We start from the raw sequence: 27,216 nt of genomic DNA on the forward strand, positions 1-27,216 counted from the left end.
AAGAAAATAGTAAATTCCAGGCCAGTCCAGGCTACAGGAGCCCTGTCTCAAAAAACATCGACCCCAAACCAAGCAAACAAAATACAGCAGAGGAATGGGAAGGGTTTAGAAGGTGGCTAGGCTAACTTTAGCTGCTCTCTGATTCCGAGACCATCAAACGATCTAGTAAGTCACTCACGACAAAGTGACAACAGAGCTCAGAGCCTTTCTGATTGCTTTTGGGAATGCCACATCCTGTCTTGAGCCTAATATCTATTTCTGGAGCTGTGGTACATAAGGCTCTTTTGCTTAAAAGCAAAATCATAGATCCCAGTGAAGAGGTGCCTTCCTATAATCCTAGCATTCAGGAGGCTGAGGCAAGAGGATTACTGAGAGGGCAAGGTTGCCTGGGTTCATACACAGTACAAGGCTGGCTTGGGAGACACAGCAAGATCCTGCCTCAAAAAAAAAAAAAAAAAAACCATAATCTTAACATTCTAGGTCTGGAACCTGAAAGAGACTGGGAAAGCCTCAAGGAAACACACATGCAAGGGCAAAAATGCACACTTGGGAGGTAGACAGGGATAGTTTCTCCTCTGGTCTCTGACCCTCCTGCTCAACATCTGGGATTTTTCCTAAGCATGAACATTGAACAGTGCCAAATGTTTACGTGACTGTGGTAGTTTGAGTGTAATTGGCCCCATAATCTCATAGGGAGTGGCACTATTAGGAGGTGTAGCATTGTTTGAGTGGGCATGGCCTTGTTGGAGGAAGTGTGTCACTGTGGGGGTGGACTTTGAGGTTTCCTGTGCTCAGGATACGGCCCAGTGGCTCAGTTGACTTCCTGTTGCCTGCAAGATGTAGGACTTCTCAGCTACTCCTCCAGCACCACATCTGCCTCCACACTGCCATGCTCCCCACCATGATGATAATGGACTGAAGCTCTGAAACTGTAAGCCATCCCCCATTAAATGTTTTCCTTTATAAGAGTTGCTGTGGTCATGGTGTCTCTTCACACCAATAAAAATCCTACGACAGTGACTTTTTTGTTTTTGAGACACAGCCTCACTGTGTAGCTCTGGCTGGTCTGGAACTCACTATCTAGACCAGGCTGGCCTTAAACACACAGCGATCCACCTGTATCTATCTTCCTGGTGTTGGGATTAAGGGTGTATGTCACTACACATAGATGTTTGTTTCTAAAACAGGGTCTCATTCTCCTCTGGCTCACCCCAAATACTCTAGATATTAGAGGATGACTGGAACACCTGGTCGGCCAGGGTGCTGAGATTACAGACATGTGCCCCCACTCCCAGGTATTGCAGTGCTAGGGCTGTGGGCCAGGGCTTCTTGAATGCAAGTACTCTAGCGACTGAGCTTATATCCCCAATAAGATTCCATGGTATCTATAAGTCTTTCTACAGATCCCAGCAGTTCCCGCCTCTCTTCTCCTCACCACAACTCCAAGCCACCAGTCAGAAGTTTCACTCACTCTCAATAAAAGCAAGTCTCTCGAGCAAAGGAAGTCTACTCTGTATTCAGTGATGATACCAGCCTCCTAGACTCCCAATGACGTCATGGTGGCTTAGTGTTGAGCTGCCTATACCCCTCCACTCACTAAAGAGGATCCTGCTCTACTTATAACCTAGAGACCCATTAACTTGTCCAGGCCCAAGGGTAAGAATGGAAAATATGTTCTCCCTAAGACCCAGCAGGTCAACACTACTTCTGGTGCTCTTAAAAACAAAAACAAAACAAACAAGTACTCAGTCTGACCTGTGTTGTAATGGTCTGTCCTGTCCTTTTAAGAGACAAGCCCTGGATCTTCCTTCCGCTTCCAGTCTGAGCTTCTTCCTTTCTTTCTCTCCACTGAAGAGGCATTTCTGCCTCGCTTCCTTCTCCTCACTTGTTCCTCCCCCTTCTCTCTCTCTTTTTCTGCTCCTCTCCCTTCTTCCCTTCCCCCCTTTCCCTTTCCCCTCCATAACCCAGTAAATAAATATCCAACCTCACTCCGCATGGTGTGCCTATCCATCTTGGTCTCTCACCCACCACGTGGCTCCCTGCCTAGGCTCCCTGCCTGGGACTTGTTACTCTCGGTCACCCACCTGCCACACAGCTCCCTGCCTGGGATCCGCTGCCCAGAGTGGGGCCATGAGGGGACCTGAAGCATTTTATTTAAACCATTAGATGTGTTGTACACCTTTAATCCCAGAAAAGGCAGGCAGATCTCTGTAAATTCAAGGCCAGCCTGGTCTACAGGGTGAGTTTCAACACAACCAACTATATACAGAGAAACTCTGTCTTGACAAAAGAAAAAAACCAACAAAAACAAAAACGGTAGTCAGTGTAGAGAGGTGACCAGGTATGGATGCTGCCTCAGGTAAACCCTTCTAAGCAAAAAAAAAAAAAAGAAAGAAAGAAAGAAAAGAAAAAGAAAAAGAAAAAGAAAAAAAAAGAAAGAGAAAGAAAGAGAGAAAGAAAGAAAGAAGAAAAACCAAACCAAAGGGTGTACAGCACTCAGAAGGCAGAGGCAGGCAGATTTCTGTGAGTTCAGAGCCAGCCTGGTCTACAAGAGCTATTTCCAGGACAGGCTCCAAAGCTACAGAGAAACCCTGTTTCAGGGGGGAAAAAATTACAACAACCACAGCAAAAACAAACCAAACAAACTTAAAAAAAAAAAAAAACTTTGGTATTATCAGAATGGGTTCTTAATTATTTAAAAGTCTGGGCTACATGAGTACCTGTCTCAAAACCAAAGAAGGAAAAAGTTATCTAAAACATTTGGCACCTCTACAGGTTCATGTTAAATTCTGTACCCCAGGCTGACCTGGGATTCACACTGTGTAGCCCAATCCAGCCTCAACTCATGACAATCCTTCTGTTTCTGACTTTTGAGACCATGGGTAATATGTATACATCTTTTTAAGACAAGGTTTCATGTATCCCAGACTGGTCTCTAATTTGCTATGAAGTCAAGACTGGCCTTGAACTCCTGATCCTCCTGCGACCTGCTAGGATTATACATGCATACCATCCTACTTAGACATCCCTTCAAGTCTGAAATATCACACAACCTAAGGACCACAGAGCTGAATCAGACTCTCGTGACCTTGTAGGGCACTAGACTTGGTGTTGCCTTCCAGGTACCATAATCTCAGACCAAAATCACTCCTTCTGTCCCAGGTCTTCCAGATCTCATTAGCTGTGTGGAGGGGAAGGGGTAGAAAATTAAAGCTAGCGGGTAGCGGAAACAGTGAACAGCTGTGGGTATCAAGATCCTGTCGTATTTGTTCAACCCATACTCTGGATCATTCTCTCAGTAAGGTAAGGACAAGGACCTGAGAAGCCACCACAGAAGGGGGCTGTCACTGGTGAGATGGGAACCGGCATCCTTTCTTAGCGCTGGGCAGTCCATTTCCACCTGCAAATAAATCAGCAACATAGCTCAAGAGGGCTGGACAAACCTTGCAGTCCAAAGTGATAAATCAAGGCAGAAACCCTCCTGGCAATGTTGCTTTTCGCAAATATCTTCTGTAAAGATAGATGCTTTATGAAGACACAAAGGCTTGGGGTATGAAAGAGGAAAACTGAGTCTTAGCCACCCATCCCTCATGAATGAACATGAACATCTATCTAGCTGCATCTGGTTCCTGGACAGAAATCTATACTTTTTCTGTAACAGACCTCAAATTTGTATCTTACAAATTTACACCCAAGACCAGTGAAACCTCTTGTTTACACAGGCTTCCAAATACTAGCAGATAGACGTCATCGGCCTCCCCTCTCCTGCCCTGAGTAAAGCATCCTCAGTGCTTACAAGTGAGCCTCACATGACATTTCCACCCTCACCAGCTCAGCAACTCTTCCTGTCCTCTTAGCTGAGTGCTGTGTGTAATCACAGACAAAATGCATTGTAGGTCCTATGGGCTTATAGGGTAGGGTAAGGGCCATTCTCCGGGTTCCCAGAGCTGATGTCCTACCAGTGATAACTTTGACCTTGTCGTTTCCGGACCAAAGCGAACATCGATGGTGGTGGTCGGGAGACTGTTTTCCTACAGCGGTTTCCGTGGGTTATTTACACAAATGTCCTGCAGAACATTGCGTCCATGATCAGAGGGGTTGGCACGCGTTGCTGCCAAGCAATTGTACTACTGTCTAAGATTTAAAAACATTCTGTGCTCTTAGGCAATCGCCCAAATTCAAGATTTCAAAATTAATTAATTAATTTAAGGGGGACGGCATAGTTTTTTTTTCTTTCTTTCTTTCTTTTTTTCCTGCTGTTGTTTTCTTTTTTAAAGATCTCTCCCGGTAACTGTTTTCCTCCTGTGAGGTTTGCACGCCCACCCCGGCCACACCCAGCTCCGGAGGATTCCTCTAGTTATTTACAAAGCGCTGCAGCTCCCAGGGCTTCTCGGAAAACTCGTTTTGCCAGGAAAGCGACCCAGCCTGCCAGTGGCGGCGGGAAGCCCCTGGGCTACGAGCCCTCCATCCATCCCGGCAGCGCACGCACACGTGCGTGGGACAGCTGAGCGCCCCGAGGGGCACGTGAACTAAGCGTGCGGCTCGGCCCCGGACGGGAGGGGCGTGCACTGACCAGCTCGTGGGCTGTGGGTCGTGAGCCTCAGCCAATCCACGCGGCCCTGTCTCTAGGCCACGCCCTGTCTCCGCCAGCGACTGGGAGTCCCAGGCTGACCTCTCCAGGATGATGGGACCAGCGAAGCTCTGTGCCTAGGCTGCGCAGTGGTACCCAGCGCTTTTCTGGGTATGAATATGGTGGAGGACAGAGTCCCTGTCTCCCCGTGTGGGGTCTCTGAGACCGGGTTCCTCCCCTTCCCCAGCCTAGGTTCTCCCAGGTCCTCTTCCCTGGGAACCACTTCAGGACAAAGCCTTCTTCTTCGCCCCCACACCTATACCTACTCTCAGAAAACGTAGGCAGACTAAAAACGTTCCAAGTGTTGACATCCAGTCTACAGCGGTGTTTGTTTTGTTTTGGGTGGCAGAGTTACTTTTTGAACCAGACGTGCCTTTAATCCCAACACTCTAAGCGGAAGAAGCAGGTGGATTTCTAGGAGTTCAATGCCAACCTAGCCTACATAGGGAGCTCCAGACAAGCCAGGTGGTGAGACCCTGTCTAAATAAATAAATGAGCACGTAAGTAAATGAACTCAATTTTTGGAAGCCAGATGGTAGTCCACAACTGTAAGACCACCACTTGGGAGGTGGAGGCAGGAAGATCAGAAGTTCAGAATCATACTACAGTGAGTTAGAAGCCAGTCTGAGCTACATGAGTCTCCATCTCAAAAAAATAACTTTTTTTTTAAAAATGAGGTTTTTAATTTTTAGTGGACATACAAAATAATGGGTTTCATTGTAACATTTTCATACATACATGTCTTTGGACCTTGCTATTATTATCTTCATGGTGTGGGGGGGTTGCAGGATCTTGCTATATAGCCCAGGCTGGCCTTCTGTACCTTGCTTTTATTATTTTCTTCACGAAAGGAAGAAAAGGATCTTGCTATGTAGCCCAGGCTAGCCTCCAACCAAAGTTTTCCTGCTTTAGCCTCCTTGGAGCTGGATTATAGATGTGCACCTCCATGCCCAGATACAAAAATTACCTTCTGTTTTTTAAAGTATCATATGCTAACTTGGGCAATAACTGAACTCCAAATATTTGTGTTGGTATTTCCTCCTCAACTTGCCTATCTGTGCAGATACTTTATGAGGCCCCAGGAGCTCTGGTATTTGACCTCACCGGTTGCCCTTTACAAAATGCCATTGCTCCTGGGGGGTCATCTGATGTTATCATTAGGGATTTTATTTTCCTAATTAAAGCAATCAGAATCTGGTCACGGTGGTCGGGATGGCCTTGAACACACAAGTAATCCTCCTGCCTCAGACTCCTGAATTCTGGAATTGCATATATTAGCTATGAGCTAGGCAAGTTTAGAAGGAAATACCACCAGACATGTTTGGTGCTCTTTCAACCATTGCACATCTAAAATCGTTGTCTGGAAGACAGCATCCTTCATCTATACCAGAAGCCTCATGCAACCCCATAGACTCTAACCCACAGCTAATCCTGAGACCCAGAAATAAGTGCCATTGCCTAACAAAAGTCAGATTAGCCTGGAACTTGCTATGGAGTCCAGGCAGGCTTTGAACTTACAGAAATCCTCCTGCCTCATCTTCTTGAGTGCTGAGGTTACAGGTATGAGCCACCTTACCCAGATCACACAGCATGACTTTTACTTTTTGAGCATTTCATATACATGTCATTGTGATCATATTTACTCACAGCTCCTCCAGAGGTATAGCCTGGCATGGAACTTGTGATTTCTGTGTGTCTCTGCCTCCTCGGCATATCCTACTGGCACACACCATCAAACTTGGGAAATGGTTTTTGTTTTGTTTTTAACTTTTACTTATGTATAGGGGTAGGGGACATGTGCCTAAAGGCACATAAGGAGACCAGAGGACAACTTTATGGAGTCCATTCTCTCCTTCTACTATGCGGGTGTCAGGGGTCCAACTCAGGTCATCGGACTTTGCAGCGAGTGCCTTCACCCACAGAGCCACCTCACCAGCCTACAGCCTGGTCTTTAAAAGGTTTTATCCGTCATCCAGTTCCTTCTAACAGAAGCCAGGAAGAAGTACACAGCCACAGAATTTAAAAAACGATGGTCTCAGCTAGAAACTTGATGTAAATTCCTCCTTTTTTGGCTTAATAAATATCATTTATTCAGTATGAAATCTTTATACTATATGTTCCACGTGTTAAGAATAAATGTACACTAAATCTTAAAAAAAAAAAAAAGACTGTCTCCTTGCTCAGTTTCCTAACACTGCAGTGTTATACCCGTTGTTGTTACTGATGGGGATTCTTTCTGAAGTGGGCATTTGAGAGTTGTATAAGGTTCGAGAATAAATTAGTTTCCTATAAAGCAGTAGAGACCTTGTGACCCGCTCAGTCTAATGAGTTAATAAAGAGAGCTTCCATATAAACCAGCATCTGGAAACACGTGATCTCAGCTATAAACGAACTCCCTCTGGCCCCTCCTCAGTGACATCTCAGCTACAGGAAATGACATAACAACATCCAGTCAGACTCCTGGCAGACTGCACACTGACTTTCGTGTAAGAGGGTGATTTTCTCACTGTTGTTTGAAACAGTCTCACTGCATAGCTCTGACTGGCCTGGAACTCTCATTGTAGAGCAGACTAGTCTTGAACTCCTAGAGATCTTCCATTAAAGATGCATGACACCATGCACAGCTGCTACTATAAGGCGATTATGAGGCAACAAGTTGCTTTAAAAAAAACAACTCTCGCCGGGCGGTGGTGGCACACGCCTTTAATCCCAGCACTTGGGAGGCAGAGGCAGGCGGATCTCTGTGAGTTCAAGGCCAGCCTGGTCTACAAGAGCTAGTTCTAAAAAAGCTGCAGAGAAACCCTGTCTCGAAAAACCAAAAAAAAAAAAAAAAAGGAAAATAAAAAACAACTCTTATTTTGATTTTGTTGTTTATTTCTTTATGTATTTGGGTGCATGTACCAAAGTCAAAGAGGACATCAGGTGTTCTCCTTTGTCATGCTCTACCTTATTCCCTTGAGACAGGGTTGTCTCTGAACATGGAGACCTGCTCGCAGACGGTCTCTGCCCTCCACAGCACTGGGGTCACAGGTGCCCATGGCCACACCTAACTCTTTACGTAGGTGCCAGAGATATCGGAAGGTTATGTGGCCAGCATGCTCACTCACTAAGTCATCTCTTCAGTCACTGTTTTGATTTTCTTCTATTAAGTCTGTTGGGGGGGCATTTATTTTCTCCTTTGTCATATCTTTTGTCATTTTGATCCTACAACCCAAAGCTATGGAATTAACTTGGGTTCTTCCTTTTTATTGTTCAAACACAGAGGTTTCAAAGCCCACTTCTGTAGGATGTGGCCATCCAGGGGTAGCCCGTGGGTTAGCTGGTTATAGATTGCAGTTATGTGCTGCTGGTTTGCCCGGGACTGAAAGTTTGATGGAACTTACGGTTTCTGATAGGAGGGAAATCTAACACAAATTAGAATGAGCTGGTCACTCGGTTTGGAGGTGAACCTGGGAGACTTGAAACTAGGTTGAGCTGGTGCCAGCATCGTGGCTTGGGTTTCTCCCTTCTCTTCAGAGTTTATGCAAATGCAGGGAAGGACTGGCTATTGGCAACTGACTACTGTATTCTCAAAAACACCCAGAAAATGGGAACACTAAATGCTGTACTCCTTTCTTGCAAGATGGCATTTGTAGTGCATGGAAGTACACCACACAGAGACTTCTAGAACTCTTAGTAGTGATCCTTAGCCCCCAGCCTGGAGAGGTTCTTCTCTTTCCTTTTTCTGCAGCACCTAAGAGCATGACTAATGAGAAGAGCTGGACCACAGCCAGGTGGGCGTGGGTGGGCGATGGTAGTATTTCCTTCAAGATCTCATTTCTGTTTGGTTTTTATTGTTTTGGGGGTTGTTATATTTTGTTTGGGCACTAGGGCGTCCCACATGCTAGATAACCGTTGAGCTACATCCCCGGCACTCCTACTGGTGTTTTCTTTCAAGACACAGTATCACTGTGTGGTCCTAGAAGTGTTGATCCTCCTGCCTCAACCTCCCAAGTGATGAATGCGAAGGGGCTCTAAATTCTGGCCTTAGAACCTCAGTTTCTTCTTTGTTAAGATAGGGTCTCAAACTGGAGTCTTTTTGTGGCCTGCAAACTCACCACCTAAGCTAGCCTCAAACTCAGAAAACCTCCTACCTCAGCCGATTACAGGCCTGAGCTATCAAGCTTTTGTTGTTATTGTTTGTTTTTGTTTTTGAGAGAGGGTCTCTAATACCCCAGGCTAACCTTGAATCCACTACTACGGTTGAGAGTGACCTTGAACTCATCTTCCTGCCTCAGTCTTCCAAGTGCTAGGCTTACAGGCATTCATCACTTCATCAAGCTAGTTTCTTCTTTAAAAGGTTAGGTAGGGACTTAGTAAGTGGTTAAACCGCTTACTGCACACACACAAGAGGATGAGAGTTCAAATATGCAGCATCCACATAAATACCTGGTGTGCATGGTAGCATATCTGTAATTCCAGCCTGTGAAGGCTTAGACAGAGAATCCCCAAAGCAAACTAGCTATTGAGAGCAGCCTTACCAGAGGGCTCTGGGTTTGACTGACAGACCCTGCCTCAATGAGTAAGGTGGAGTAATCGAGGAAGAGTCCTGACATCACCCTTGGGCCCTCACATACATGTTTGTAGACAAGCACGCATGCCTGCACACATGTGCACCAACACGTATGCAAACACACATGTACACATACCCCACACGTATACACATGGGATGAATAAAAAGACATCAACAAAAGAAGTCTACAGGGTGACTGACTCAAAAGTTTAATAATTCTCTCTGGAAGGCTATTTGCTGAATCTTGCGGTCCTTTTGAAGCTGAAGCTAAATTGCTGCACAGGCGGGTTATACTGACCTCATGTGGGCTGTTCAAAACATCAAACACAGGACCTCAGAGGCACAGCCGCTCAGACAGGTCATGGTGACCTCACAGGTGACTGAAGGCAACCCCAGAGATGAAGACAGCAGGCGCCTCTGTTGTAATGAAGACTTCACTCAGCACACTGAAGTCTACCACCTTGACTCTAGTGCAGCTGCTAAAGAAGGCATCAGTGGCCCCAACAGCTCTGAAGTTCAGGTAGGAGGCAGTTGTGGGAGGCACTGGTGATTCACTTGCTCCCACCCACATCAGATCCATCAACAGAGTGCTGCTATCTCCAGCCTAAACCACCGTCTGCTTGCTGCATTGTGCCTGAAACTCCTACCTGATTGAACTGCTTCACCCCTGACTCCACGATTCCTTCTCGGGAAAGTGGTTACCGACCGAAAGTATATTTACAACATCGAGTGCATCCTGTGCCTTAGTTCTCCTGCTATGACAAGACACCACAACCAAGGCGACTCCTACAAAAAAAAAGCATTTACTGGAAGCTTGCTTACAGTTTCAGAGGATTGGTCTGGTATCATCATGGTGGGAAGCAGAAAGGCATAGCGCTGGAGCAGTAGCTGAGAGCTTTACATCCTAATCCACAGACGCAGAAAAGGGGGGAGGGAGGGAGGGAGGGAGGGAGGGAGGGAGGGAGGGAGAGAGAGAGAGAGAGAGAGAGAGAGAGAGAGAGAGAGAGAGAGAGAGAGACTGGGCCTAAGGAGAGCTTTTTAAAAATATTTTTTATGGTTTATTTAACTTTATTTTATGTGCATTGGTGTGTGTGTGAAGGTGTCAGATCCCCTGCAACTGGATCGTCAGACAGTTGTGAGCTGCCATGTGGGTGCTGGGAATTGAACCCGGATCCTCTGGAAGAGCAGTCAGTACTCTTAACCACTGAGCCATCTCTGCAGCCCCCTGAGGAGAGCTTTTGAAGCCTCAAAGCCCACCCCCAACAACACACCTCCTCCAACAAGGCCACACCTCCCCAATTTTTCCCAAGCAGCTATCAGCTGGGGACTAAGCATACACGTATGTAAGCCTACAAGGGCTAATTTCATTTAAACCACCACAGCTGCCTTCACTCAAACCATCCGAGGCATTCATCTCTCCATGTACACAAAGGTGAAGGTTTTACTGTGGTCGTGGAGAACCTATGGACGCCTCCCACTGCCTTCTGAGCACCCCCCCACACACTCTGTCCCCCTTTCCTCTATAACAGTAGCTTTAGCTCCTCCGTGCTCAGCTGCCCACCACAAGGCTTTTGCCTGGTGCTTCCCCACTTGCAACACATCCTGGTCTTTATCATGATCCCTCCTTCCTCCCCGACTCTGTCCACTCGTCACCCAGCGGCCTCCGTACATTCCTTCCTCTTCTTGCTTTATTTTTCTCTCTAGCACTTATACATGTTGGACACACTCAGTGTTCATGTTCTTCTGGTGTCATTTCCTCAGGGATGACTTTTATCTGCTGTATGTCACCGTTGCACCCTCACTGCTGACCCTCAGACTTGGTTCACTAGTCATTCGGTATGTTAGTCAACTTTCCGTCTCCATGACAAAATGTATACATCAAGCAACTTGTGAGTGTATTATAAATTGATTTTTAAAATTGTATGTGTGGGGTGTGTGTGTGTGTGTGTGTGTGTGTGTGTGCATGCCTGTGGAGGCCAGAAGAGGGTTGATGGATCTCTTGGAGCTGGAGTTGTAGGTAGCTGTGAGCTGCCTGAAATGGATGCAGGGAATGGAACTCTGGTCTTCTGGAAGAGCAACAAGTGATCTTAGCCACTAAGCCTCTTCTCTAACCTAACCCCACCCTGCCTGTTCTACTCCCACCCCTACCTCCCCCTACATACACAAGGAGAAAAAGTTTACTTTGGTTTCAGATTATATGTACTTGGCTCTATTGCTTTCTTGCTTGTGATGGAGCCGTCAGTACAAAGCCCCATGGCTCACTTCATGGTAACCAGAAAGCAAAGAGAGGAGGTGGAAGAAGCTGGGGTTCCCATATCCCCTTCAAGGGTGTGCCCTCAGTGACTTAACTTCCTGCCATTAAGACCCACACCTTTGGGGCTGGAGAGATGGCTCAGTGGTTAAGAGGACTGGCTGCTCCCAGCACCCACATGGCTGCTCACAACTGTCTGTAACTCCAGATCCAGGGGATGACACCTTACACAGACATTCATGCAGGCCAAAGACTAGTGCACATAAAAAATAGTAATAATTAAAAGACTTACACCTTTGTGCCATATTTCACTAGCACCACAAGGTGGGGACTGAACCTTCATAGAACTCTCTACGGTGCCTAAGCCAGAACTTTAGCTGCAAGGAAGCTGGACGCTGGGGAAGAGAGGCTGATACTTCCGACCTCTGCAGATAAGCTGGCTCATGAAAGAGTGACCTCAAAATGATGAATTACAGACCATTGTGGCCTTGGAGTCAATTTACTGAAGCAAAACCAGGGTCTTTGTCAATGAAATGGAATACACCAGAAAATAGCAGGGTACATAGAGCCTAAGGATACGCTGTTTCAGGAAACATCTTCCCAAATCAGCAAACAAAACTATTCATCAGAACTCCTGGGGCATCAAGCTTTCTTAAAAGTTTTGCAGTGAGGGCTGGAGAGATGGCTCAGAGGTTAAGAGCACTGACTTTCCTTCCAGAGGTCCTGAGTTCAATTCCCAGCAACTACATGGTGGCTCACAACCATCTGTAATGAGATCTGGTGCCCTCTTCTGGCACGTAGGCATACATGCAGCCAGAACACTGTATAGTTAATAAATAAATAAATCTTTGGGAAAAAAAAGTTTTGCAGTGAGCCAGAGAGATAGTTCAGAAGTACAGAGTGATCCTTCCAAAGGATCTATGTTCAATATTATGCAGCACCCATATCAAGCTGCTTGCCACCGCCTGTAACTCCAGCTCCAGGGCTCTGATGCCCTCTTCTGGCCTCCTGATATACCTTCAGTCTCATACACATACCCACATACAGAGACACATAATGTAAAATGTGGTGGCACGTTCATTTAATCTCAGCACTTGAAAGACAGAAGGAGGAGCTCTGTGAGTTCAAGGCCAGGCTGATGTACATAGCAAATGAGTTCCAGGCCAGCCAGGGTGACACAGTGAGACCCTGTCTCAAAAACAAACAACACACATACAAGGCTGGAAAGTCAGCTGATTGGCGAAGGGCTACCCACAATGGGCCTAACAGCCATCTGTGACTCCAATCCCAGAGGGTCCTCTGCCCTCTACTGACCTCCACAGGCAATGCACACATGTGTTTTAAAATTTAAATTGCAGGAGCTGGAGAGCTGGCTTAGTGGGTAAGAATACTGGCTGATCTTCCAGAGGACTCAGGTTTGGTTTCCAGAATCCACGTGGCAACTCATAACTTTGTAACTCCAGTCTACAGGGGTCTGACATGCTCTTCTAGCCTCTTTGGACACTCTCTGCACATAGCACACAGATGTACATGTATGCAAAATCCCTAAAATAAAAATAAATAACATCTCAACAAAATGTTTTTTTTTTAAATTAAATTGCCAGGCATGGTGATAGAAGTCTTAAACTCCAGCACTTGGAAGAAAAAGGGAGGCAGATTTCTGTTAGTTCAAGGACAACCTGATCTACACAGTGAGTTCCAGAACAGACAAAGCTATGTAAAGAGACTCCATCTCAAAAAATTTCAACATAAATGAATGAATCTTAAGAATATCTTTTTCTTCAGACAGGGTCTCATTATGTATCCTTGACTGGTTTGGAACTCATAGAGATCCACGTCCCTCTGCCTCCCAAGTGCTGGGATTAAAGGCATGTGCCACCACACCTTGCCTTTAAAATGGTCTTGAAAAGCTTTGCAGTAAGATGAATCTAATGGCACAGGCCTATGATATCAGCTTTGATGGAAGACTGAAGCAGAAAAAATAAAGCCTGCTCCACCTATAGAATGAGTTGAAAGGCAACCTGTCAACTTAATGGGATTGTCGCAAGAATTTTAAGAGTAAAAATGAGAACTGGAGATGTGTTCAGTAGCAGAATGCTTTTTTAAATATTTATTTATTATGTATACAATATTCTGTCTGTGTGTATGCCTGCAGGCCAGAAGAGGGCACCAGACCCCATTACATATGTTTGTGAGCCACCATATGGTTGCTGGGAATTGAACTCAGGACCTTTGGAAGAACAGGTAATGCTCTTAACCTCTGAGCCATCTCTCCAGCCCCAGAATGCTTTTTTAGCATGTTTGAGGACCTGGGTTCTATTCCTAGCACCACCAAAACTGAAAAAGGAAAGGAAAGAAGGTCTTCACAGAAAAGATAGGTCTTCACAGACCTCGAAAGAATGGTACTCAACTTCATATGGAAAACAAAAAACCCAGGATAGCAAAACAATCCTGTACAATAAAAGAATTTCTGGAGGCATCACAATCCCTGACATCAAACTCTACTATAGAGCTACAGTACTGAAAACAGCCTGGTATTGGCATAAGAACAGACAAGAGGACCAATGGAACCGAATAGAAGACCCGGATATCAATCCACACATCTTCAAACACCTGATTTTTGACAAAGAAGCCAAAAATATCAAATGGAAGAAAGCAAGCATATTTAACAAGTAGTGCTGGCATAACTGGATATCAACATGAAGAATGAAAATACATCCATATCTATCACTATGCACAAAACTCAAGTCCAAATGGATCAAAGACCTCAACATAAAGCCAGCCACACTGAACCTTATAGAAGAGAAAGTAGGAAGTACACTTGAACACATTGGCACAGGAGACCACTTCCTAAATATAACCTCAGTAGCACAGACACTGAGAGAAACAATTAATAAATGGGACCTCCTGAAACTGAAAAGCTTCTGTAAAGCAAAGGACATGGTCAACAAGACAAAACGACAGCCTACAGAATGGGAAAAGATCTTCACTAACCCCACATCAGACAGAGGTCTGATCTCCAAAATATACAAAGAACTCAAGAAATTGGTCATCAAAAGAACACATAATCCAATAAAGAAAAAAATAAAGTACAGACCTAAACAGAGAACTCTCAACAGAGAAATCTAAAATGGCTGAAAGAAACACTTAAGGAAATGTTCAACATCCTTAGTCATCAGAGAAATGCAAATTAAAACAATTCTGAGATTCCATCCTACACCTGTAAGAATGGCCAAGATCAAAAACACTGATGACATCTTATGCTGGAGAGGTTGTGGGGAAAAGGGAACACTTCTGCATTGCTGGTGGGAATGCAAGCTGGTACAGCCCCTTTGGATGTCAGAGTGTGGTGATTTCTCAGAAAATTAGGAAATTTTCCTCAAGACTGAATAATATCACTTTTGGGTATATATCCAAAAGATGCTCAATCATGCCAGAAGGACATGTGCTCAACTATGTTCATAGCAGCATTGTTTGTCATAGCCAGAACCTGGAAACAACCTAAATGCCCCTCCACCAAAAAATGGATAAGGAAAATGTGGTACGTTTACACAATGGAGTACTACACAGCAGAAAAAAATAACATCTTGAATTTTGCAGGAAAATGGATGAAGCTAGAAAACATTATTTTGAGTGAGGTAGCCTAGACACCGAAAGACAATTATCACATGTACTCACTCATAGTTGGTTTTTAAACATAAAGCAAAGAAAACCAGCCTACAAACCACAATCCCAGAGAACTTAGACAACAATGAGGACACTAAGAGACTTACATAGATCTAATCTACATGGGAAGTAGAAAAAGAGATCTCCTGAGTAAATTGGGAGCATGGGGATTTGGGGAGAGGGTTAAAGGGGAGAGGGGAGAGGCAGGGAGGGGAACAGAGAAAAATGTAGCGCTCAATAAAAATCAATAAAAAAAAATGGACACTTCCATGCAAAAAAGAAATAGAAAGAAAGAAAAGAAAGGAAAGGAAAGGAAAGGAAAGGAAAAGAAAGGAAAAGAAAAGAAAAGGAAGAAAAAGTTCCGCAGTAAAATTGGGCATGGTGACACACACCTGACTTCAGTACTTGGAGAGGTGGAGGCAGGAGGTAGGAGTTCAGGCCGTCCCTTGCTACAAATTGAGTTTGTGAACAACAGGGGTTACGTAAGATGCTGACTGAATTAATTCTGCGTGCAGTTTTGTCCTCCAGCTACCAAAGCTTCGGTGCCTACTGATCTAAGCTGGCATCTGGCTCCCAGCAGGCACAGATCTCAGTACAAAGGGCAGCCTTTCCCTGGAGCCGGTATCTTACTCAAACCCACTGCAGACCTTCACTTTCTCTCTTCCGGTTCCAAAGTCCACGCTTCCTTTGAGGTATCTTCCCAACTTCCCCTTTGCCTCCCACTAACTGATTAACCCTTTATCCCTGCAGTACCACTGGGTTGGTGGAAGCCGCCCCAGGGAGAGACTGTAGAGAAAAGCTTCAACCAACGCCACTACAGCAGCCAGCTTAAAAGCATTTTGGTATCTCAGTGTTTCCGCATCAGGCACTTGAGACTCTGGAAAATCCTCCTCCGGACAGAGGATCAAAACAGTTTCCCGCCTGCAAAAATAGAGGTGGAAGTTGTTTGCTGAGCGGTCCGTGAGGAGGGCTTCTGAAGCAACTTGAAGAAGGAGCTCTGGGAGAGGGCAGGGTAACCCTAAGCCTGTCTACTCCTCGGAAGTACCTTGAGTTCCTCCCCTAAAGGTTGTGACACCCTGGAGCCAGGCGTGCTTGTTTAGTCCCTGAGACCCGCCCCCGGGTGGTGGGGGGTTGTATGTACAGTTACTGGGCAACAGAAAGACAGACAGCGCTCAGCAGGGCGGAGCTGTTCCTCCTCAGCCTCCGTCTCATCGTTGCTCCCTCCCCATTTCTTTTTGGACGGAAGGGGGTTAGCTTCTTGGGTTTTGAGATAGGGTCTCTAACCTGTGCTAGTCTCAAATTCTCTCTGAAGTCTGGGGACACGGTGTGGCACTCCTTTAATCCCAGAATTTGGGAGACAGAGGCAGGCAGATCTCTGTGAATTCAAAGCCAGACTGATCTACATAGTGAGTCTCTAGACAGCATGGGTTATACAGAAAGATTGTCTCAAATGATGATGATGATGATGATGATGATGATGACGACGACGACCACGACGGTGACGGTGACGGTGGCAGTGGTGGTGGTGGTGATAATAACCCTCATGTGTAGCCAAGGATGACCTTGAACTCCTGACCCTCCTGAGCTAGGATAAATGTACACCACCACTCTCAGATTATGAGGCTCTGGGGATTGAACCCAGGACTTGGTGCATGGTAAACAAGAATTCTAACACCTGAGCTACATTCTCACCCTGAGTCCTAAGCAAGAAATCTTAGGTGATCGATTTCTCCTCAGGACAAGAAATAGTGAGCAGTTTGGTCTTCTTTTTCATTTTCTGTAGATTTCAAGTTGCCTGCCATTGGGCATATAAAGAAAACACAAAGACTTCCAACTTTTTAGCCAAGTGTAAAAATGCATAGTCATTTTCTCCCTAGACAGCAGGAGGGACTTGAGCAAAGACTTTAGCCTGGGGGAATCCTATCAAAGGGTGCTTTGTCCTGAAGCTACCTGAAGCAACAACAGAGGACAGCCTGATCTGAGAGCCAGAGAGTTGCAGGCAGACTCAGTGAAGGAATAAAGTATATTCATGATGTAAATTTCAGTTCTCAAGTCAAAGTCAAAGGAATGCAGACACCAGAGTCAGGGCCTTTCGGATGACACTCGGCTTCTCCCCTACAGATGCTGACCGACACCCAGCACAAAGCCTTTGGAGGACAAAAGGACAAATGGAATCTCTACACACACACACACACCATCCACCCTTGAGACAGTCTCAAGTAGCTCAGTCCAATGTTTTACTCTTCTTGTTGCCAAGGATGACCTTGAACTCCAGACCCTCCTGCTTTCCTCTGCTCTGCAGGGATTACAGATAAGCACCAACTCACTTGGTACTGTGGTGAAAAACCCAGGGCTCTGTGCACACTATCCAAGCACAATATCAACTGAGCTGCAGCACCTACAAAGCCCCTCCCTTCTCTCTTGCCTTCAGTTTAGCCATGAAGCTCTGAAGGCCAAACACATGGTGTCTACATGTGATACAGCTCTAAGCAACTGGAAAACTCTGACCTCAGAAGGCTGGGAGAACTCTAGCTCACTTCCTTCTTCCACAGATAGGTAAATGGAGTCCAGTGATCTCAGTGGCTTCCTTGAGGTCACTCAAACAGTGCCTGATTGAGGTGACCCGTCAGGGTCTAGGTTCCTAGCTCCAGGTCACTCCACGGCTTCTTCCTGCATAAGCGACTCTCAGAATCATCTCACAGGAGTGCAAGAGACTGCAGTTTATTGACAGACTGACTGGTCTGCAGCTTATTGACAGACTGAATGTGTGGTCCCTACAGGTGGTCACTCAGGAACTCGTACGGCAGAGGGACTGGGTTAGTAGATGGTTGTAACAGACGTGAAGCTACTGCGTTCCCTCAGACCACACAGCTCCTGTAGAATGGCAAGCAAGAAGAGAGTCTTCGCCTGCCTGCTTCTGCTCTTGCTCTTCTTGTATGACATCTGTGATTGTTTGAGATTTCTTTCCCCCGCTGTTAATTTTGGGGGCAGTCTCACGTACCCCAGGCTGGTCTTGAACTTGATGTATAGTCAAGGATAACATTGAACTTCTGATTCCCCTGTTTTCATTTTCCGAGTGCTAGAATTATAGACACTGGTTTATGTGGTCTGGGGATAAACCCAGGGTTTCATGCATGCGCTGTGAGTACTGTTTCAACTGAACTACATCCCCTGTACCATGATGCATGCGTGGAAGTCAGAGGACAAATTGTGCAGGCAATCTTCCTGTGGATCCCAAGGATCAAAATCAGGTTGTTAGGTTTGATGGCAAGTACTACTGCCCACTGAGCCATCTCCCCAGCCCCTATAAATATGGAGGAGGACAGGAAGATACAGAGTGAGAGGCATCCATGGCAGACACTGAAGCAACGGTGAGACTGTGGGTAGTTGTGCCGAGTGCTGGGATGGAGAGGAAGAAGGGGCTCACCCCTAGGGTGTTCTGGTGGCTTGGAACAGTGAAACGAAGACTCAGTTTACAGCAGCTTGGAAATTTCAAACCCATAATCCTCAAGGATTCACGAGCAATTGGAATTTTAACTCTCTACAAGAAGAAAACCTACTTGAATGAGTTCCAAGATGTGGTGTGTCCAACCTGTGGCACAGGTTCCCCATGCAGCCAACGATAGCTATGAATGGAGCTGAGGACAGAATCATAAACTAAATTAAAACATTATGAGATTTCTTGTGGTGTTTATTTATTTTCATAATTTGATTATGTGGTTCTCAAATGTGAACTTTGTAGATGACAGATGTGACCCTAGGGCTGGGGGAGCAGAGACAAGCAGATCTCTGGGGCTTACTGGCCAACCAGACATAGCATACTTGGACAGTTACAGGCTATTGAGAAACCATTTCAAAAATGAAGATGGTCAGCACCTGAGGAGGGACACTGAGCATGCTCTCCAGTTTCACACATTCCTGCACACAAGCCCACACATGCACACACAAGTATACACACACGTACACACAAGCGCGCACACGCGCGTGCGCACACACACACACATATACACAAGTCTAGGGTGCTCAATCCATACCCAGAAGGCTCTGAAGAAGTAGTTCCCTGAATGTGGCCTCCTAAGGAGCCCTACATGGATGCGCTTCACTGGAGTCCAGGATCCAATGAGAGTATTAACGGCTAAAGCGCCTCCCTCCTTAAGGATGTCTTGAGATTTGCTCTTTGTACCATATTAGGAAGACAGAAGGGGTCCTGAACTGGGACCACGAGTACCTCTCATGGGCTGGCACACATCTCTCCCAGGTTCAGAGAGACCCAGCATCTGATGCTGTTTCTCTACTTTTCTCTATAGAGAGAACTTGATTGTTAATGGAGGCTTGGTGCATCACTTGGGTCTGCCTGACACAGCACATCACACCATGCCATGGCAAACCATACATGCCATGTCGTACCAGATCAGACCATGCCAGGCCACACCACACTACATGTGACAGTTCTGGCCCATGCTGAAAAGGCAGACTACAAAGGTCTCTGCCCCAGCTCTGTTCCTCACATAATTTGTGTGAGACTTTTTTTTAAGCAAGTTACTTAACCCTTCCCAGCCTCTTTTTACTTATGTCTCAACCGGTCATGCTAACATCAGGCATCTCTGAGAGTGAACACAGGGATCGGGAACTCACACAAAGCACCTTACAATTAGTTCCCAGCACTTGGAAAGAAGCTGGGAGGATTTGGCCGGGGAGGGAGGATTGTTTTGTTTACTTTGTTTTTATTTGTTTTTGGAGGAGTTTGAACTTGACTACTTTTGTGGTTTTAAAAATCTACTTCTTTTCTTTTCTTTCTTTATTTTATTTTATTTTTTTTGGTTTTAAACTTTGTGAGAGGGGGTCTCTTACATGGCCCAGACTGTAACTGGATATGCAGCAGAGGACAATCTTGAACTCCTGATCTCTTCCTCTGGAGTATTGGGCTGCAGGGATAAATCACATGACCAACCTTTGTTTTTGTTTGCGAGGGGTGGGCCACAGTTCCTCCTCCTCCTCTTTCTTCTTCGCTTCCTTTTGAGACAAGGTCTCTCTGGGGCCCTGGATCCCTGGCTTTCCAGGAACTCACTATGTAGACCAGGCTGGCCTCGAACTCACAGAGATCTGCCTGCCTCTGCACCGCCATCTGCCATTTCTGGACGTGTTCTAATTGTTTTTTAATATTTATTTATTTATTATGTATACAATATTCTGTCTGTGTGTATGCCTGAAGGCCAGAAGAGGGCACCAGACCTCATTACAGATGGTTATGAGCCACCATGTGGTAACTGGGAATTGAACTCAGGACCTTTGGAAGAGCAGGCAATGCTCTTAACCGCTGAGCCATCTCTCCAGCCCGCATTCTAATTTTTAAGAGGATTTACTTAGCATCCTTGTCTGTGTGAGTTCATGTGCAGGAGCCCAGAGAGCCCAGGAGAGGCGTCAGAACCTGGGACTTGAGTTACAGCGTGGGTGCTAAGGATTGAGCTTCAGTTGACTGAGAGGAGTAAATGCTCCTAATGACCCAGCCACCTCTCCAGCCCTTAACTCTAATTACTGTGTGTGTGTGCGGAGTGTGTGAGTCTCTCTCTCTCTCTCTCTCTCTCTCTCTCTCTGTGTGTGTGTGTGTGTGTGTGTGTGTGTGATGCGTATGTGTGCAATGATTTCAGTACAGCTTTCTGAAGTCGGTTTTCTCTTTCTACCTTTATGTACACAGGTTCTGGAGATCAAACTCAGGCCACGCTTGTGTGGCAAGGACCCCTATGTACTGCGTCATCTCCATGGCTCTGGGTTTTCTTTTTATTTGGGGGGAGGGACTGTGATTGTTTGTTTTCTGTTTTGGCTTACCTTGAACTTCACTAATTAGCCCTCATTGACCTCAAACTTGTCAGGAATCCTCCAGCCCCCCTGTGCACTGGTGACTATAGCCGTGATAGCCGTGAGCTGCTGCTGTGTGTAGCATTTATGACTTGTTTTTATGATGCTGCGGCTCTAACTCCAGCCTCAGGCATACAGGCAAGTGTCCTACCAGTAAGCTACGTCCCCAGCCCATTATTGCTATTGGAACTTTCTCCTGCTGTTTATTGTCCTTTCTGATGATGGGCCCATGCAAGAACACTTGAAACACTATTGTTTGACGGACACTCGTCCTGAAAGGAACCTCAGAAATTTAGTCAAGAGCCCAGGATTTAGACCAGTGGTTCTCAGGTTGTATTGAAATACTGCAGCCTTTCTATAGTTCCCCAAGTTGTGGTGACCCCCAACCATAAAATTATTTCATTGCTACTTTATAACTGGAATTTTGCTACTGCTATGAATGGTAATGTAAATATCTGATTGTGGTCCAAGGGGTCACGACCCACAAGTTGAAAACCACTGCTCTAGACTAAGCCACACTCTGTCGCCTATGAGACTCAGATATTTTCCCCCTTTTCTCCCCCTCCCCCATTTCTCCTTCTCTGTGATGCTAAAGATGGAACCCCAGAACCCAGAGCTTTTCGCATGTGAGACAAGCACTCTTCTACTGAGCCATATAACCAACCTCCTCATACTGGAAGATCCAGGCATCGAGGTGCCAAGTTCTTGTGGAAGTCCCACCTCAACCTCCCTCCACAGTGGCTCCCTGGCTTAACCACAGCTTTCACGACTTCCTCTTGGGTCTAGCTGACATGTTTCCTGTTCCCCTTTCTGTTTTCTCAAATCTCATGTTTCCTAACTTCTCCTTACTCAAGCCAACCTTAAGCCAGGTCCTGCTTCTTCAGTCAGCCCTGGGACCGAAGATCTTCCCTCGCCACAGCCGTGGTCACCCTGAAGACCAGTCAAGGACAAGATGCCTAGTCGATCGATGCAAGCATCCTGCTTTCCTGACAGTCACTTATTGCCTGGGCCTCAGAGAGTATGAGGAGCATTGGCCTTCCCACCCACTCTGCCCATATTACAAATGTCAAAAACAATGACACCAAAAACAAGTGCCCTACCCCTGCAGTCCACAGCAGAAAGGTAGGATGGCCCTCACTAGGCCACAATACCACATCCAGTGAGAGGCTGTCTTCACCCATGGCAGCTGGCCAGGCCACAGCTCTGTCTGTCCACAGCTCTTTCTGTCCAGAGTCTCATTTCCTTAGCAGGCATGGGATGGGAGTGGAGGGCTTTTATCCTTTAAAAACAAAAACTCAGAACTGGCTCTCTGCTCAGGCTTCTTATTTTACTTGCTTATTTGATCTTCGTACACATTAGAGGCAGTGTTAGACAGAGTAGAGGAGGAAGATGCTGCTACTTTCTTTGCTCTTAGTTTGTTCTGAGACAGGGCCGCACGTAATCCAGGCTGCCCTCAAACTTGCTAAAATCTCGCTCTTGCCTCCCAAGGCTTGGAATTGTAGGATTGCACCACCGTGCACAGTTTTGATTCTATGAGACAGGGTCTTGCTATGTAACTCAGTCTGGCCTTGAATTCACAAAGATTTGCCAGCCTCAGCCTCCTAAGAATGGAGCTTACAGACATTTGCCACCACACGGCAATTTGTGTTCAGAATTTTCCTCCTCCTCCTTCTCCTCCTTCTCCTCCTCCTCCTCCTCCTCCTCCTCCTTCTATGGGGTTTCAGACAGCTCAGGCTAGGAAGGATGATTTTGTATGGTCCTCCACCTTTCCAGGGCTGGGATTACAGGTGTGTACCGCCACTCAGTTTTTGTACTGCTGGAGCTTGGACCTAGGGTCTAGTGTGTGCTCTGCACGAATTTTACCAACAGACCTAGAATCATAGCCCTGTGCCAACCTCTGACCTTCTCATCTTGGCACTCGCTCAATAGCATAGGAGAGGAACTCCAGGAAGGGAGCCCCATATCTGTTTCCTTAATACCTGGAAAATGCTGGCACACGGTTTCAAGGATAAATGGATGACTTGGCATGCAATCGCTCACCTTTGCCCTAATGGAATTCAGGAGCTGTTACAAGTGCTTCCTGAAGGTGAGGCAGGACCTAAAGTTGATATGTACGGTTCCAACAAATCTGCTGCCTACCACTGAACACATCTACCCTGCACTACAGCAAGGCAGGTTAATCTGCATGGGCAGTATCTATTACCATCCTGCTCCTGGCTTCATAGCTGCCAATGCCGTGAGAACAGAGACACGGGAAAATGGGGTCTCTTGGCAGCCCACCAGATGCCATGCCAGCATCCTCCACAGAGGCCATTCAGTCAGACAGCCATTCTGCCCCCTCAGCATCTTGGGCCTGAGGTAGATACCCAGCATTCTCGCTAATCTCTGAGGGCTTCCTATGTCCTACCCAATCTTTCAGCTTCAAAGGACTCTTCTCAGCTTATCTGATGCGTTTCCTCCAGGTTCCTATAGTACTGGTCCCAGGCCTTACGATTGCCAAGACATAAGAAGAGGGACAGGAATATAACTCGGCAGGTAAAAGTACTTTTACCGCACAAGCTTGAAGACCTGAGCTAAATCCCTGGAACGCACAGGAGAAGGAGAACCAGCTCTGAAAGCTGCCCTCTAACCTCGGTATGCACTCACATTCATGCACACCCATCAGACACAAACACACACAACAATAATAAACACTAAAGACAGAAGTAGATCAAAGGATAGGTTTAGCAACTAGCCCTTCCTGGCCTCTGGCTCACTGAGAAAGCCTCCTTCATCCATCCGATTGCACTTGGTTTAGGGTGGAAAACAGCAAAGACTTTTTCATATCTTAACTTTAACTATACTCTGAATAGCTGATATGTTCAGATGGCTCAAAATTAAAAAAAATATATAGATATCTGTATACATATGCTCTCCCACCTCTGCCCAGGATTGGAATGGGAAATAGTGGTCCCTTTCATAACTCACCATGTCACAGAGCATGACTCATCAGGATGCCAACACAAACCACACCTAGGCTTCCAGCAGTTCCTACTGGCTGGGTTGCTGCCAACAAACCTGCTAAGTTTGTAACTTGGGACCGGCGGGGTGGCTCAGTGGTAAACGATGCTTGCAGCCAAACTTGACAATCTGGGTTCAACCCCCAGGACTCACATGGTGGACAGAGAACTGATTCCTGAGATGACATCTACACGTGTGCCACGGTGTGTGTGTGTATAGTCACATACACAAAATAAATAAATAAATAAAATTTTAAGCTCACAACTTAACATACAAGGAAGTTCTGCCTCAGACTCAAAGTCCACCAGAATCTATGCCTTGGCTCAAATCCAAGCATCTGGGAGATCCAGACAGCACAGCCTCCGAGCAGTTTCTCACACGCTAGAACCTTCAGAAAGTAATCACGAAATGGGAAAACGACCCTTTCCACGCAGTTCAGCAAAGCTTCTTCACATTAACACTAGGAACAAAAGTAGAGCCTAATTTGGTTGGCGGTTGACAAATAGCTTCCCTTTATAATCAAATAATGCCCTAAATAACTTAATCCTTTTTAACATAAATAAACGACTATGGGCTGGGAATGACAGCCCAGGCCTGCAATCCCAGCACTTGAGTGGTGGTGGTGGTGGTGGGGGAGGGATTAGTTCAAGGCCAGCTTCTGATCAAGTGTGAGGCCAGCCAGAGCAACACACTATCCTATCTTTAAAAATCTGTATCGACCTCTCAAGTGCTAGGAAAATGAGCATGTACTACCACGGCAAGCTATAAAGCAAAATCTTATTTTAAAGTCACTGAGAGTCAGGTATGGTCGCTCATACCTTTAATTCTGGCACTTGGGAGGCAGAAGCAGGTGGATAGTGAGTTTCAGACCAACCTGGTGTACATATTGAGCTCCTGTACAGCCAGGACTACATAGTGAGACCCTATCTCAACCCACCACCCTACCCCGACTTCCTCCAACCCCCTCCCACCCCGCCAAATATAAAATAATTGAACAACCTAATTCTGTCATCCCTCAGCACTGTGATGACTAACGGACCCTCTTGCCTTCTTGCAGTTTGCCCACCAGAGACCATAAGCTCATAAACATGAGAGAAGTAACTGTGATCAATGACTCTTCACACAGCAGTTAATGAGGTGAGATGGGGACTCTGACACCCTCAGGACAGACAGTTCAGGGACAGAGTGGTCACATTATCCATGGAACAACAGAGACCCTGAGGACGGTGACTGTGGGTTTAGTCCACCGTCAGCTGACCAGAGAGAATATATCACCCCCGCTTTCTGACCGAGCTCTCTCATTTGCATATCTCCAGCAGCAGAGGCCTGTGAGCCAGCCCTCTGGTACCTTAGCTTGCTTATGAGGGACAAAGGCCACCATAGCCTCCCAGCAACCACAAAAATAACCTGCCCATTCACCTGAATGATGAAAGAAGAGAAGCTTGGCAAGAAAGGTGGGTAGAGGCAGCTGGGAGAGCCACACTCCACAGTCTCAACACCTGGAGAGCCAGGCTTTCTTTAGGTCTCTACCCACAAGTCCACTGCCCAGTGGGAAAGCCTTAGGCGGTTTTTTGTTTGTCTTGAGCAAGGTCTCCAGTGGCCCAAGGAGCCTCCCACTTGCTTTGTAGTTTAGAATGGCCTTAAACTTTTGATCTCCCTGCCTTCATCCCTCCCCCCACCTGCCCAAGCGCTGCCGATTACAGGCACGTGCCACCAAGTCCTGCTGAGCCTCGGGTCTCTCCTGAAGCACCTCTCAACACAAACAAAAATGTAGAGGTCAAGCCAGGCGGTGGTGTTGCACGCCTTTAATCCCAGCACTCGGGAGGCAGAGGCAGGCGGATCTAAGAGTTCGAGGCCAGCCTGGTCTACAAGAGCTAGTTCCAGGACAGGCTCTAGAAACTACAGGAAAACCCTGTTTCGAAAAACCAAAAAAAAAAAAAAAAAAAAAAAAAAAAAAAAAAAAAAAAGAATGTAGAGGTCAGAGTCTACAGCTCTGCTGCTCCCACTTCCATTCAAGGTTTTAACTTGACCATCGTGCCCCGAGTCCAGCCCAGCTCTAAGCAGTGGCTTGACACTAGACCTTCATAGCCCTGCCTGTAAAATGGGACCAAATACTCTGACGACCCCCGCAGTGAGCCGTGGGGAATCTGCCCGCCTGCAGGGCAGAACGCCAAGGTGAAAGAGCTCAGATGCAGCAGTGGCAGTGGGCAGATTCTGCAAAGCCTAGACGGGCACTGCATGTGTGCCAGACCGACCTCAGCGGACCACCGGTTCGCTTCTTTTATACACGCCTGCGGGTCCTCCCACAGCCTGCTCTCTTCCTGTGCCCATTTTGCCGCGGAGGAAACTGAAAGTGCGGGGTAAAAATGACTTCCCTAGGGTGACAACGCAGACGCAGGGCTAGCATTGGATCTGCCGTGCATACGACGCGGCCTCCCCCGCTCTGCAGTCGCCCTCCTATGCGCCCCATGCTGCCGAGCTCAGGCCAACCGAATGACCCAAGTTTCCCAGAAACAAACCCTAAAATTCCCAGTTCGGTGTTCTGTCTGCATCCCGGGGCTGGGACGCAGTAGGATTCCTGGGTTAGCTAGAAGTACTAGCAATGCGCAATCCGCCTCCCAGTCCAGCGGGGGTTCCCGCATCCACGTGGTGTAGCGGCGGATACTACGAGACTGAAGGGGGACAGTGCAGGACTGGCGGGTGCAGCGCAGAGCGAAGGGGCGTAACGCGCGGCAGGATGGCCAGTGCGGGATGGGAGGAGGCAAGGCGGAACCCCCGAGGGGACAAGGGTCTCCGCACCTGGGGGGGAACCCGGGGACCTCCTACCTTTCCTGAAGGGCATCGCGTCGGGGACGCCGCGCGGGGTACTGGCCCGCGACACCTAGGCAGGCGGACGTCCAAGTGGCAGCCCCGAGGCTCGGGGCGACCTGCGGGCGATGGGGCCGGCGAGGGAGGGAAAAGGGACATATTTGGTCACAGCCTGGCACGTCACGGCGCGGAGGAGGCCCCGCCGCGGAGCAGGAAGCGCGGGAGTCGCGTCACCCGTGAGCTCTGAGCGCCTGCAGGCGGCGGCCCGGAGCCCGGGGTGGGCGACCAGGTCCCACCCTGAGCCTAGAGCCTTGGAGGTGACGCCTGCCTGTGCAGATGCCAACCATGGAGGAAAACCATCTAGAAGTGGGTGAAAATTAGCTCATCCATCAGCTCCTTCGGGAGGTGTAGAGAAGGAATGAACTTGGAGTAATTTTATCTTCTTTTGCCTTA

The 27,216-nt window shown here is 46.9% G+C and overlaps 1 protein-coding gene across 1 annotated transcript in view; it reads right to left on the minus strand.

Moving 5' to 3' along the window:
* Pfkfb3 (6-phosphofructo-2-kinase/fructose-2,6-biphosphatase 3) overlaps positions 1-26,906 on the minus strand; it is an 85,251-nt gene extending 58,345 nt beyond the window's left edge. The window contains exon 1 of the mRNA XM_038332997.1: positions 26,782-26,906. Coding sequence (XP_038188925.1) covers positions 26,782-26,797 — 16 coding nt within the window. The 5' untranslated portion in view covers positions 26,798-26,906. The remainder of the gene's footprint in view (positions 1-26,781) is intronic.
* Positions 26,907-27,216: the final 310 nt, after the last annotated feature.

The sequence above is a fragment of the Arvicola amphibius genome, chromosome 6, assembly GCF_903992535.2.
Source record: "Arvicola amphibius chromosome 6, mArvAmp1.2, whole genome shotgun sequence".
NCBI lineage: Eukaryota > Metazoa > Chordata > Mammalia > Rodentia > Cricetidae > Arvicola > Arvicola amphibius.